At 41.4% G+C, this 12356-nt stretch overlaps 2 protein-coding genes across 6 annotated transcripts in view; one reads left to right on the top strand and one right to left on the bottom strand.

The window, feature by feature from the left end:
• macrod2 (mono-ADP ribosylhydrolase 2) overlaps positions 1 to 2714 on the top strand; it is a 432655-nt gene extending 429941 nt beyond the window's left edge. For all 5 annotated transcript variants that reach the window (XM_030442624.1, XM_030442623.1, XM_030442621.1 and 2 more), the window contains one exon: positions 1366 to 2714. In XM_030442624.1, the coding sequence (XP_030298484.1) occupies positions 1366 to 1388 (23 nt within the window). In that variant the 3' untranslated portion in view covers positions 1389 to 2714. The remainder of the gene's footprint in view (positions 1 to 1365) is intronic.
• The window catches only part of kif16bb (kinesin family member 16Bb), a 58451-nt gene that overhangs the window by 3786 nt on the left and 42309 nt on the right, over positions 1 to 12356 (bottom strand). The window lies entirely within an intron of this gene.

Raw genomic sequence — 12356 nt, 5'->3', positions numbered from 1 at the left:
TGCTGCGAATTTCTATGTCTGCATTTGTTCTGTGTGTGGCTCTATAGTCGTCGTCGAGCCAAAGAGAAAGGGATTCGGATTCGGGCATCGAACACTTTCCAGGTGGAAAAAAAAAAATTCATTAAGCAACTGTTGTGAACAGATTGTCAGGGTTGAATAAATAAGACAGGCTAGCAGCATATGAAATAACTTGGCAGAGACAAACGGGTTGGTGTAGAAAGGAGAGGGCTTAAACAATGCCAGACAATGTGCCAGAGAAGAAAAGGCTTGTTATCGAACAAGCGTGTGGATCAGGGTGGGATGGCGTATAAGGGAGCTGGTTAGCACATAGTGAGCAGTTAAAATTAGTAGTACAGTATCAAAACACATGAGACTGGGCGGTCGCCACCGTCTGCCCTGTTTGTGAATGATCATCTGATCAGATTGCCATGTAATTTGGTAAAGATATCATTGGTCCCTAGAGAATATCTGCTAATGGAAAAAATTTATCGTCCTTGGTCTATGAAAAATTATGCTAAAAACCAATCACTGGTGTTTCAAATTTGCTCATGAGCTCTCTTGTTTCTTCAGTTTATGGTTTCAGTCGTGAGTTTCAAGTCTTCGTCATCTTCCCATTTAGAGTAAATTAGACAACAGAAAAATGTACGCTTCAGGGTGTGGCTACCTTGTGATTGACGAGGTCGCTACAAAGGCGAAACTCGAGCTTCATACAGTATTCCACAAACCAATTGGTGATATCACTGTGGCTCTGTCCACTATTCATTTTACAGTTTATGTTCTTGAGAGAAAGGCCTTTTAATATTTATGACCCCACATTGTTTCTCAAAAGCTAATATCCCAATAAACTCTACATGGTACCAGGAAATGATTTTTTCTAGGACAACTAACAATTATTGTCATTATTGATTACTCTTGTGATAATTTGCTTTATAAAATCATCTTTTCCTTTAGACTACAAAAAACTATTAAAGAAAAAAGGGCTATTATAATGTCCTCAAGCCCAAGATTTAACAACAGCTAATCTTCACAATTCATAAACTAGAATTAGGCACTTTTGCATGCAAATCTGCAGCAATTTCTTAATTTAATAAATAGTTTCTGTTGATCGACTGTACAGTCAAATCGACGAATAGTTTCAGTTACAGTCCTCCCTTTTATTTTGTTTGTGCAATTATCTTTTCAGCCTTGCAGATATTGTAAGTAGAATTCTCCTCTGCTGAAATAAGAGAAATAAGCGGCTTGAGAAACAGCAATAAACTCTGATATTAAAGACGCAGCAAAGTGTGAAACAGTCACTTAGCCCTGCAAAACATTCCGACTATGAATTTGTTTTTTGTGTTTTTTTTTGTGTTTTTTTTACCCCAGACACTGTTGAGAAGAAAGAATGACCAGCTGAGGGAAGGACAATCGACCTCATCTGACAGCCAGCAAACTGTGCGAAGCCAACCACACTGGTGTCAGACTGGCCCATGTCAGTATGGGCTCTGACACTGGCCCAGGACAACCAGTAACTCACAAGATGCTCACATTCCCTACTTTATTTAGCCTTTCCCCCTCTACATTAAGAATCTACTCATCCCTGAAGTATGTATGTACTGTATGTAAATGTATGTATGTACAAAACCTTACTATAGGACTTGAACATATCAACCAGAAAAGATGAGCCATACCTCACTGTGTGTTACAGTCATACATCATTTCTGCCAGCTGGGTGCGCCGAGATGAACCGAGTCTCTTTATTTGATCTATACTGTGAGAGCATGGTGAAGCTGTCAGAGGACAACAGCCACAGCTCCTGCTCAAGTTGACACTCCAGGTTGGGTTGATGCTTAACATCTGCCATCCTTTTTGTTCTTGCGACCGAAACACCGCCGCCACAGTCATGATGACATTCAACTGTGGACTAGCTGACAACACCCTGCATTGCATCGTAAGGCCTCTTTAGAGTGCAACACACTGACACCTGCCATGTCTCCTCTCACACACACACACACACACACACACACTCACTCTCTGCAGCACCATTGTTTAGTCAAATCAGCCAATACCTTGATTCGGAGGCGGTGTGTCATTCCCCAAACATCACCGATCACATCCGCTGCTGCTGTGACCGCAGCTTAACTCGTAACACCAGAGAAACTGTTCATCAATGCCCGCACGCACTAAACCAGGATGTGAGTGTCTTTTAATAAATCAATTAGTTCTTTCGCTCCCCCTTTTTCTTTTTCGTTGCCGTTTCCAGTGCATGCCAGAAAAATTGCTTTGAACTTCACCAACAGGAATAACAGTCCTCTTCGCTTTTGCTTGTCTCCTTACCAGATTGTCTCTAATTGTATTGAAGGAATCTGCCTTATTTCATATCAGACTACAGAAATCACAATCACAGACCTAAGGAGGTGGTCCAAGTATGAATTCTTGGTTGTGTTTTGCTTGCGGATGATTTGTAACTTTAAGTACATTATGTAATGGCTAATACCTGTTGTTAATGGTTTTCTTGTTTTCTCCTCAGTTGATTTAAAAAGAAAAAAAAAATGGGTTTTGGTTTCTTTTTAAATGTTGATATGATCATTAATTATTTTCAGTGGTGCCATACTAAAGATCAGATGAATTACAGTTCTATGAAATGATGCCTTCATACTTTGATGTTTGCTTTGCTAAACTATAACAGAAGCAACTAATAAAGATTAAGGTGGAAGCCATGTCTCAGCTTTTAATGTGCCTCATGAGTCTTGTTTTTTTTATCTCTGTTGTGACAGTAGCTAAAAAATGTCACTCTGCCTGCAGCTGGTGTAGTTAATTTCCCCTCAGTTCATATGTGTGAAATTGAACAACTGTAACAGAGCAATCAGTCATGTGTCTCTGGGGCAGAAACAATTAGTCTGTTCCTGTGATCTCCAGCACGCTGCCTCTCCGGCCCCTCAGGCTCTCTCCTGTATCAAATGAGAGGAGATATCTGGCTGACCCTCTCACCCCCAGAGCTTTTCCTCCTTCTGAGGAACTCACTAATGGCCTGAGACCTCACAAGGAGTTTAGAGTCTTCTACGTCAGTCAGATATTATCTTTGCAACTTTTCAAATCTTCGGTAATGTTAACCTTTGTTTATTATTCCTGAACTCATCCTCACAAAACATATTTTAAAATTATTGATTAAAACCCACTCATGGCACTTGAAGAGTGGTGACGTTGGTGCCCCCAGGGGCATTCTGGACCAGGTGCAGCAGGTTTGTCTCTATACACATAAAAAAATCTAATCAGAGTAAAGCTGGAAATAAACCAGAGGACCAACCAATCCTTATATAGAATGGACAAACCACACATAACAACTTACACCCAATACAAGAGCCCATACTAAACATTTGATGTACATATTGGGGCCAAGGACACAAAACATACATGTTCCATTACCCTACACGAGAGGACATCCATCAAAAAGAGCATTGCTTACCAATTTACACAATCCACGTGTAAACATAACTGAGGGAAAAAATGACAATAAGGACGAGATAAGGGCAACACTGCCTATATAGATAGCTGAAGGTGAAATGACTTCATCAGAGTCGACACCTGACGTGAATTATAAAATAAGAGCCATTTTCACTCACAGCACACGTAACATTTTCGGCCAGCAATATTTATAGAATTATTAAGACGAGATGTCAACGGTCCCGGTCTTTCTGTACACATCACACATTGCACTGGGATGATGGGCAGCCACTGCTTCAAAACAACAATTAATTAGAAACCGTCACCATCGCTCTCTGTGTGCTTTTATCATCAGACTGGGGCAGACTCATTTTGAACAGATGTCGCAAATCATGATTATCTTGTGATAAACAGTCCTAGTGTGTCCCTGCCTTCACTTTTAAGACACTTTAATTGAAAATCTACACACTGGCTTACTTCCGAGGCTGCTTTAGGGCAAATCAAGCGGTGAAGTTTGCCACCATTTGTGAACCATTTTTAATTAAAAGGGTACTCCATTGATTTAGCATTGCGCTGCTATAACACTGATGGAGCAAGAATGGAAAGTTTCTTTTCTGAATAGATAAAAATCAATGCAGCAGAACTGAAGATAGCGCCTTTTTTTTTCTCGTTCAAAAACATGCACCTACATCATCCAGGGCAATTTCTCAGACTTGTGCAGCACCTTATGGAGCCATTAAAAGCTTTATAGAACTTTTTTTTATTTTCTTGTATACATATGCAGTCATACTCTTTTTTTGAGCTGTGTAAAATCCAGCCTGTACTCACCAGAAAAAACAGCCACTTTGGTAATCTATTCAAAGATGTCATTACAATCTATATTTACATTTATTGTCAGGTGATCACCTCTTGTGGATGTAGTTATTATTACGGATGCAAAGAACTCAGGTGACATAATGTAAGGAGTCGTTTTGTTGTTAAAAAAATATTTTTTTCTGCTTTTTTGTTTGTTTTGTGTACAACACAATACAAAGATCCTTAACTAGTATCAACCTGGGGAAGCTGTGATATATATTTACTATATGGTATGTCTTTTCATCATAAGGCTTCGAGGACAACCCAAGACTTATCACTTGACACTATAAATGCAGTCCAACATCCAAGAGATAAAGAAAAACTATTCTATATATGCTCCTGTTGTTCATCCAAATGTAGGAAAAATTGCAAAAAATGTTTAAAACTTGGTGTTTTAAACATTATCCTGTCAAGATGATTGTTTTTAATGGGTTAAAAAGAAAATATTCAGTCATTGTGATCATTTTTGGATTACAAAATGGTATAAAAAAAAAAAAAAAAGAAAGAAAGAAAAACCCATCAACACGTGTCCCACCCGTTGCTGTGGGAAAAAAAATCGCTTTCACATCGCTTTAGCTGCTACCATGTTTACGTTCCATTAACTTGTCGCGTGCCAAGCAGACGTCAGGTGCGATCGTCCCTGGAATGGAGACGGTTTCAATTTTAATGACTTCATTTAAATGTTGTGTGTCAGAGCGGAGGGTTCCCTGAACTTGAGCGGTGGGTAATGTCAAGGGAAGCAGTTTCATCTAACAATCTTGCTGCTATGCGCCGGCTCCTTGGCATACAAAACACTTCAGGGCTAAAATAACAAACCGCCTATTCCACAAAAAGCAGCCTGCCGTCCCAGTTTACACCTTAACAATGTTGGATTCTCTGGCTTACGTCAGTGTTGTGAGGCCGACATTGTTAACAGCACTGCAAACACATCTCCCGGGCACTGTTTCTGTATCTAAGCCATCAACACATGATGGAGTATTTATGCATATGACAGCAGCGCAGATTGACCTGTGAAGCTGCCACGTCTCAATCTGACGGGTCCTATCATGCAGCTATGTACTGATATGATGTGCTGTGCTCCGTTTATTCCATCTCCCAGATGAAAGCTCTGCGGACCCCCTCTTATATAAACATGCATTACCTTGTTTTCCCCCACCACTCTCTTGACGCCAGCTCCTCCCACTTTCTTTCGGCCTCCCGCCACACTGCGGCGACCCATGCTGGCTGTTAACACGGCACAAACAAATTGGAGGGAAATAATTCCGGCTCCGAAGCTTTAAATCCCAGCACTAGATAAGCTGTTTTTATCTGAAGTACAGTGTTTGTCCTTCATGAAAATTCATCGCCCCCACAAGAGGAAAAGGCAACACTATAGGTGAACTAAGCCGAGATAAACACTCTAATTGGGATGAAAATTGACGGCATTCATTATGGATGCCAGTCTTCAAAGGCAGCGAGAGCCACTGAAATGTTGAAAGGAAATTGACTTGCAGCGTTGCCAGTTCGCTTTGAACAAGTGAAAATACGTCGATTAAACTCCAGCAGCACGAGACGGTTATGCAGATTACATTTGTTTGTCTGATGGAAAAAAAAAGCACGTTTGTCTCGTGCTGATGGCCCCTCATGACAAGAGAACAGACGAGAGCGAGGATTAATAAACTAATTCCATCTCTCTCGCTCTCTGTTGTTGCTCCAATTATCAACTTGATAATGTGCGTATTCAGGTAATACATTCAAATCTCACCATTATTGCAGCCACAGAACAGATAAGACCGGACTGAAACTGTTTTATGGGAACGCACAGTATAAAGTTATCTAAAGTCCGCTTTGGTTTTAACATCTTCCCCTTGTGTTAAATCACCGTCCGCTAAATCAGAACTCGGGTTTCACTGCTTTTTCCCCATCAGCTTGCTCAGAATAACAACTCGGTTTTAATTCACAAGAGCATCATCCGCACCTGAATTAGCTTCACTGGCGTTTTTCAAAACAAAACACAGCTGGGTTCAGCGTTTCAGTGGGTCATGAAACTGATGTGTGTGGCAGTGAACTTATTTTGCTGCTTTATGGGTTGAACCACTCACCGCCAAGACTGATAAACCGCAGTGTGGACCGATATAAAGCCCTGCGTTTAATTTAATTGGAGACCCATCAACAATACGTGTTGATAAACTGCCGTTAAATTGGCATCATTAGCTTGGAATTGTCCTCATTATCCGCCAGGTCAAAGCTTTTGGTGAACAAGCCTCTGCATTTGGATCACATCTAAATAAAAGCATCCAGCGTGTTTGTGTGCAGCGTGCTCTTTTTAAGAGAGATTAACTGAAACAAGAGATTTAAATGATAACATCTCTTTATGGAACACGAATAAAACGAATGCAGTTGGGAAAGCACTGACGAGTCAACACGTTTGTCCCCTTGTTAACGAATTTCCTTCAGAAGTCATTAAAAATGTTTTGTTCCTGTTTTTCCTGGAGAAAACACACACACACACACACACACACACACACACACACACACACACAGAAAGGCTAATGAAAGAAAATGAAAAGCAACGGCTCTAAAACGCTCGGTAATTAAATTGGACATTAATAAATGCATTAGCCTTATTTAGCTGCAACTGTGTGAGCTGTTTGGTTATGCTGATGTTCCATAACTCATTAAAGCAAAATGTCACCTGGATCTTAGGTTTTAGAGATTCTGAGAATGAATCAGCACAGCATTTTAAGTTTAAGGACTCAAGCTGAGGGAAGTGCAGTGTTTCTCCAGGAACCCTGCAGCTTTTCACCCTCGTTAATAATGTGAGTGCACTTAGGAACAAATTCTGAACAAGAGAGATATCTGGCAGAACAGGGAAGCTGAGGTCAAATGGAAAAATGTTTTTCAGATTCAGTTTAGTATCAAATCAGCAGGATACTGCCTTCTAATAAATGGCAGGTGTGTTTTATACGTTCAAAGTGTTAAAATGGACTTGAGTAACAGTGTTAAAACTAACAATTTCACAAACACAAGTACTGCTTTAACTAAAACACAATTAGCTGTCAAATGATGCTTAACAGTGTTTTACAAACGTGCAGTTTAAGCCTGAACAGCAAACATTACCACCGGCAGTTCTCTGGCTCATTCTCACAATAATGATATATTGTTGAAAGGCATACGAACAGAAGTTAGCACCTGAGGAAAAGTCTCATTAACAAGTCTCTCCAATACTTATTAAAGAGAGAGACTCTCCCTTAATGCCTCCTTTTGCACTCTGTCATGAAGTTTCCAAAATATGTTCGGTTTTAGTGTCAACCACGATACCACGTGCCAAACAGGAGCATATCTACGTTCCCACCAGCCGACGTTCCCAAGCTCTTTTGTTCCCATACTCCTAAACTTCCAAGATCCCATACTTCCAGGGTCCTAAGTTCCCAAAGTTCTTTATTGCCAGAGACCTATGTTCCCAAGTATCTAATGTTTCCAGAGTCCCAAGTTGCCAAGATTCTATGTTCCCATGGCCCATGTTTCCAGGGTCCTTTTTACCCAGATTCCTACATTCCCAATATTATGTTAACACACATGACCCTTCTTATTATGCTCAGGTCAAAACCCTAACCCTGGGAACACAGGAATGATTTCAGTCAAACCACATGGCACAAGTTAACCGCATTTGCTCGCTAATACCTGAACTTCAGCCGAGCTTGTCCTGTTATAACAGGTTAACCCACTCACCTACAGCTCTGACGCTCTGATATCTGTGCGCTCTCTGACATGCTCGTGTCTGTCAAGGGGCGGCAACAACACCAATCCTCATCAGCTAGCAGTGCAGCAGAGCGACTCGACAGAGGGCTTCACCTGTGATCACAGTGTGTCAGATAAAGCATGTAGTTAGTATTTGATTCTCTCTTACAGGCGTCGCTCTCTAGTGGGTATCTGTGAACTTAGAGGGCGAATCCAGTTAACATCTTAATCTGATGAAGTTTGACCTTCCGTCCCAGAGAGTAAACATATCAGGAATGCAGGCCCTTTTCATCACTGTTGATACTGTGGTGACACAAATTGCAGTGACAGTTTAAAACTGGGCTACCGATCTGTGCTGTACTCTCAGAATTAGTCAACAACAAGGCCCCAAACCTGGATAAAATTGACCGTCAGCATAACTTTTTTGCCATCTGTGTCTATGAAGTCTGAAAAGACATATGCACTAGTAATTTAGTCCGTGTTTGTCACCCACGGTCACCTACTAACTAGAAGCAGTTAGCAGGTAGGTTAGTAGCCCTTGATTTTGGTTGTATTCGGCAAATCAAAACCAGAGGTGCCTTAGCCATCATGTCTTATATAATGCCATCAAGTTGGCAACATTATATTCCACTCAGTGTTTCTCAACTGTCACAGATTGAAACAACAGATTTTAATGGATTTACCACATCGCCAGCATTTTGCTAGGAGCCCTGTGGCAATGGCTCAAATTTCCACTCGCTGGAGTATTTTCAATTAAATTTGTTTTTGCAGAATGATCAGCGTAGTTTATGTACCATATTAAACAGTCGTAACGATCACCATGAAAACCATGTGATGCACAGTTCTCCGCAGATTGCCTACATGTAAATGGTATGTCCAAAAGAGTGAAAATAGCATCAGCATGGTGTTAATATTCTGCATCTTGTTGCAGACAGACAAACTCACAGCGCTAATCAACAAAATGACTCACAGTCTTAAGACCCATTCAAATGAATCCTGGCAGCAGCCTCTGCCTGTGTGATTAACCTAACCACTCTAGGCGACTTCTTGGCCACTGTCACTAATCACCGCTGCCAAAAGAGAAAAAGTTGCCACAAACTTCCAGTGACAAATGTGATGAATTCCTAGCGTGCCATGCCATTTAAAATCTACGGGTAGGTTGTTGTTGATTGCTGACAATGCTGTGAAGAATTACATTTACCTGATTATTTTCCCAAACAAATTTGAGATCACATCTTCGTGAGAAAACAGATAAGCTTGATTGCTTTTGCATTTCACCATCTTGCCTGTCAGCACTGACAGAGCCTTCGGGGTCCTCCGGTGCTTCCAAGAAACTGTTGCTGTAGCAACAAGCTGGAGTAAGTGAGGCCCTGCATGCATCCAGAATCAGATGAGCTGAGGTGAGTTTAGAAAAGTGAATCCTGAACACTGTGTCCAATTTAGCTCAGCCCATTTGTTGAGAAAATGTATCAGAAGGTAATGACGAGTTGATTTAATAATAATGTGATTTACACGCCAAGAAGAGCAAACACAGCTGGGATTGGGGCCATTTCACAGCTGAGCTACACTGCAGTCATGATCTTCCAGCTGATCTTGGCAATAGCAGCCCCCGGTCGGTGGTCTTCTTAACTATGCTGATTTCCCTGTCGAGAAAGGCGCAATAGGGATATGACCATTAGCTGGTAAGGTGAGATGCTCCTTCAGGATTTTCTGTCTGAAAACCACCTTTCCATTCTACCATGGTGCCATTAAATTCCTTCTCTCCCTTAGGGAGAGCCTTCACTTCACAATGAGAAACAGCCATCAAGGATGGTAAGCATTTGTTGGAGTGTACATGGTGTGACCCTTATGGGCATACCGTATGTGTATTTATTAATTCACAGATAAGGGTGGAGAGCGCTGCTCCTTCCCTCCAGGATTCATTATTTTCTGTTCCGGAACTCCTGCTGGTTATGTTAATGCATCATGAATTTCCATAACAAAATAGGCATCAAGGTAGGCAGGGAAATCACTTCAACACAGCATGCAATATAAATGTGCCATTTCGCAACCAGTCATTCGGCAACAAAGTGTGTCGGCAGACTACTACAGGGCAGGTGGAGGGTAAAGGACAACGTGTAAGGAGTCAGCGTCAGCATCACTGTTTGACTATCATCAGTCCCTTTTGTCCTCTTTACACCCTTTATTCTCATCAGAACTTTCAATATATTCCTCACAATTCATTAACACAGAGGATTTTCGGTCATTGTTCACCATGACAGTAATGGGAAAACAATTCAGAACGCACGACATCCGTGTTGATTAATTTCGATGATGCATTGCCGCATGAACCCCATTGATGACTCATTAAGCATCATTGTCAATTTGCCTGAGCCGGGCGGGAGAGGTGCTAACAATTCAAACGAGCTGATAGAGGTGATTAAAATGACACCAAGCAGCACTTTTTAGGCTTTCCTGTCACAGAACGCCACAGCTTCTCTGCGAGATGCAACTCACAAAACACCTCATACTGCAACATACAGGGAGATTTTCTCATTCGCTGTTAATTGGCTCATTTATTCCTGCGTGCGGTGCAAAAAGAGAGAAAGAAAAAAGAACAGAGATTAAGCGAAGTTGGCTAACAAAGTTTTGGAGCATGTCTGAGGCGAGCTGTCTGGATTGGAACAGACACTGACATTAATGGAGAGAGGCTAGAGCGTCTGCAGACAGTCCACGCCACCCATCCCTCTCGTCTCCAGGCTAAACGTCTCTTGTCACAGCTGACAACTTTTGCAATTGATTAAGTCAGTCTTGCTGACAGGGAGACACAAGGTCACAATTATGATGACTGCTCTGTTGACTCTTTTGATATTATGAAGGAAAAGACGAACAATTAACTTTCTTTGTCGAGCTTAGAATAAATAGATTGGTCAGCGATAAAACTGTTGGTTCACGGTACTTTCAAAAACTATTTCCTGGGACATTCACATGGACTAATCTCAAAGAAGTTGCTGAACATTGTGACAACTTTTCCATTGGATGTTGCAAAATGAAAAATTCAATTTCTGGGACTGAATCAGATTATTCATGGCACCATTCCGCTGTGCATCTATCAGTTCACCAATCTATTAATGTAGCCTGTCAGATCTGAGCTTAGGTCCTTCTCACCTTCAGCGTCTGCACGCCTCCATATCTCCCATCTCTCCAGCTCTTCACGGCTCAGTACTTTCTGCTCTAATATATATGACCGATCCTTTCAGAAGCCAATTCAGAAGCTAACCACCACATTCCGGACTTCTATCAGGCCCTGATAACGTGAGGTTTGACCATCTGTCAGGCGCTGCAACTGTTAGCTATAAACTTCACGCTCCGTCTTTTTATTCATCTGTTTCTCGGAGCAGAGATGCAGCCCAGCCCCTGAAAGCCAGAGGCGGAATCAGAGAGGAGAGAGAAATCAATTACTGCCTTTGCCTCTGCCTAAAACAAGCCGTGTCGGAGACCATCTACAAAAGGAGGACAAAAGGGGCCGGTGGCCCCTCAAACTCCCAAACCTCAGGAGACGGGGCGGAGAGCATTCTGTCACGAGCCCTGACACGCAGCCATCACTGCCACCAGCGCAAAATAGGCCCCTGTCACACCTCAAAATGGGATCCAGCCACTTCATGTGCAATCAGGCCTACATCAGTGATTGATGACCTCAAAGTGAAATATGAGGGAAGACAGCAGAGAAGTAGCTAAGGCAGAAAAGTGAAACCATTTTAAGTAGTAACCTTTACAAACATCGTGCAATTTAGAATCCATAACAGAACGTTGTTATGAAACCAAACTTTTTTGAGTGAAACAAGCGAGTTAGACAATAAACAATACAACTATACAGCTGAAAACAATCAATATGCTTGCACAAAAGAGATGAACATGAGTGTGTGTGTCATTCATTTATTGTGTGCGTGCCTGTGTGTGTAGGACCAATGGTGTGTTTGATAATTTAAGATAAAACACATTTACCTTAAGAATGAACATCTCTCACTCCTAACATCTAAATCATTAAGTTTAGTCTCAGAACATGGAGTCAAACTTCTAAAGCAAGGTTTGGCATTTGAGTGCTTTCCGTATGATAATGAATTTCTTGGTTTTTGCATTATACAAAAAAACCTTACGACTGTGCAAGTGTCTGAACTGCAGGTGAGGCCCCGAAATAGACTAAAAGCCATCAGAAAAAGAAAGGGCTGCACGACATGTGCTGAAAAGAATCAACTTCAGGCTTTAACATTTTACTGACAGACTCTTACATATCGTATTCCTGTGACGGATAATGAATGCCTGGTGAGTGAATTTGAAGCCAGAATGCAGAGCCATATTAATAGGACAAGAAATCCATA

This window comes from Sparus aurata, chromosome 15 (assembly GCF_900880675.1).
Source record: "Sparus aurata chromosome 15, fSpaAur1.1, whole genome shotgun sequence".
NCBI lineage: Eukaryota > Metazoa > Chordata > Actinopteri > Spariformes > Sparidae > Sparus > Sparus aurata.
The sequence above is the reverse complement of the archived record's forward strand: the minus strand, read 5'-3'. Positions and strand labels throughout refer to the sequence as shown.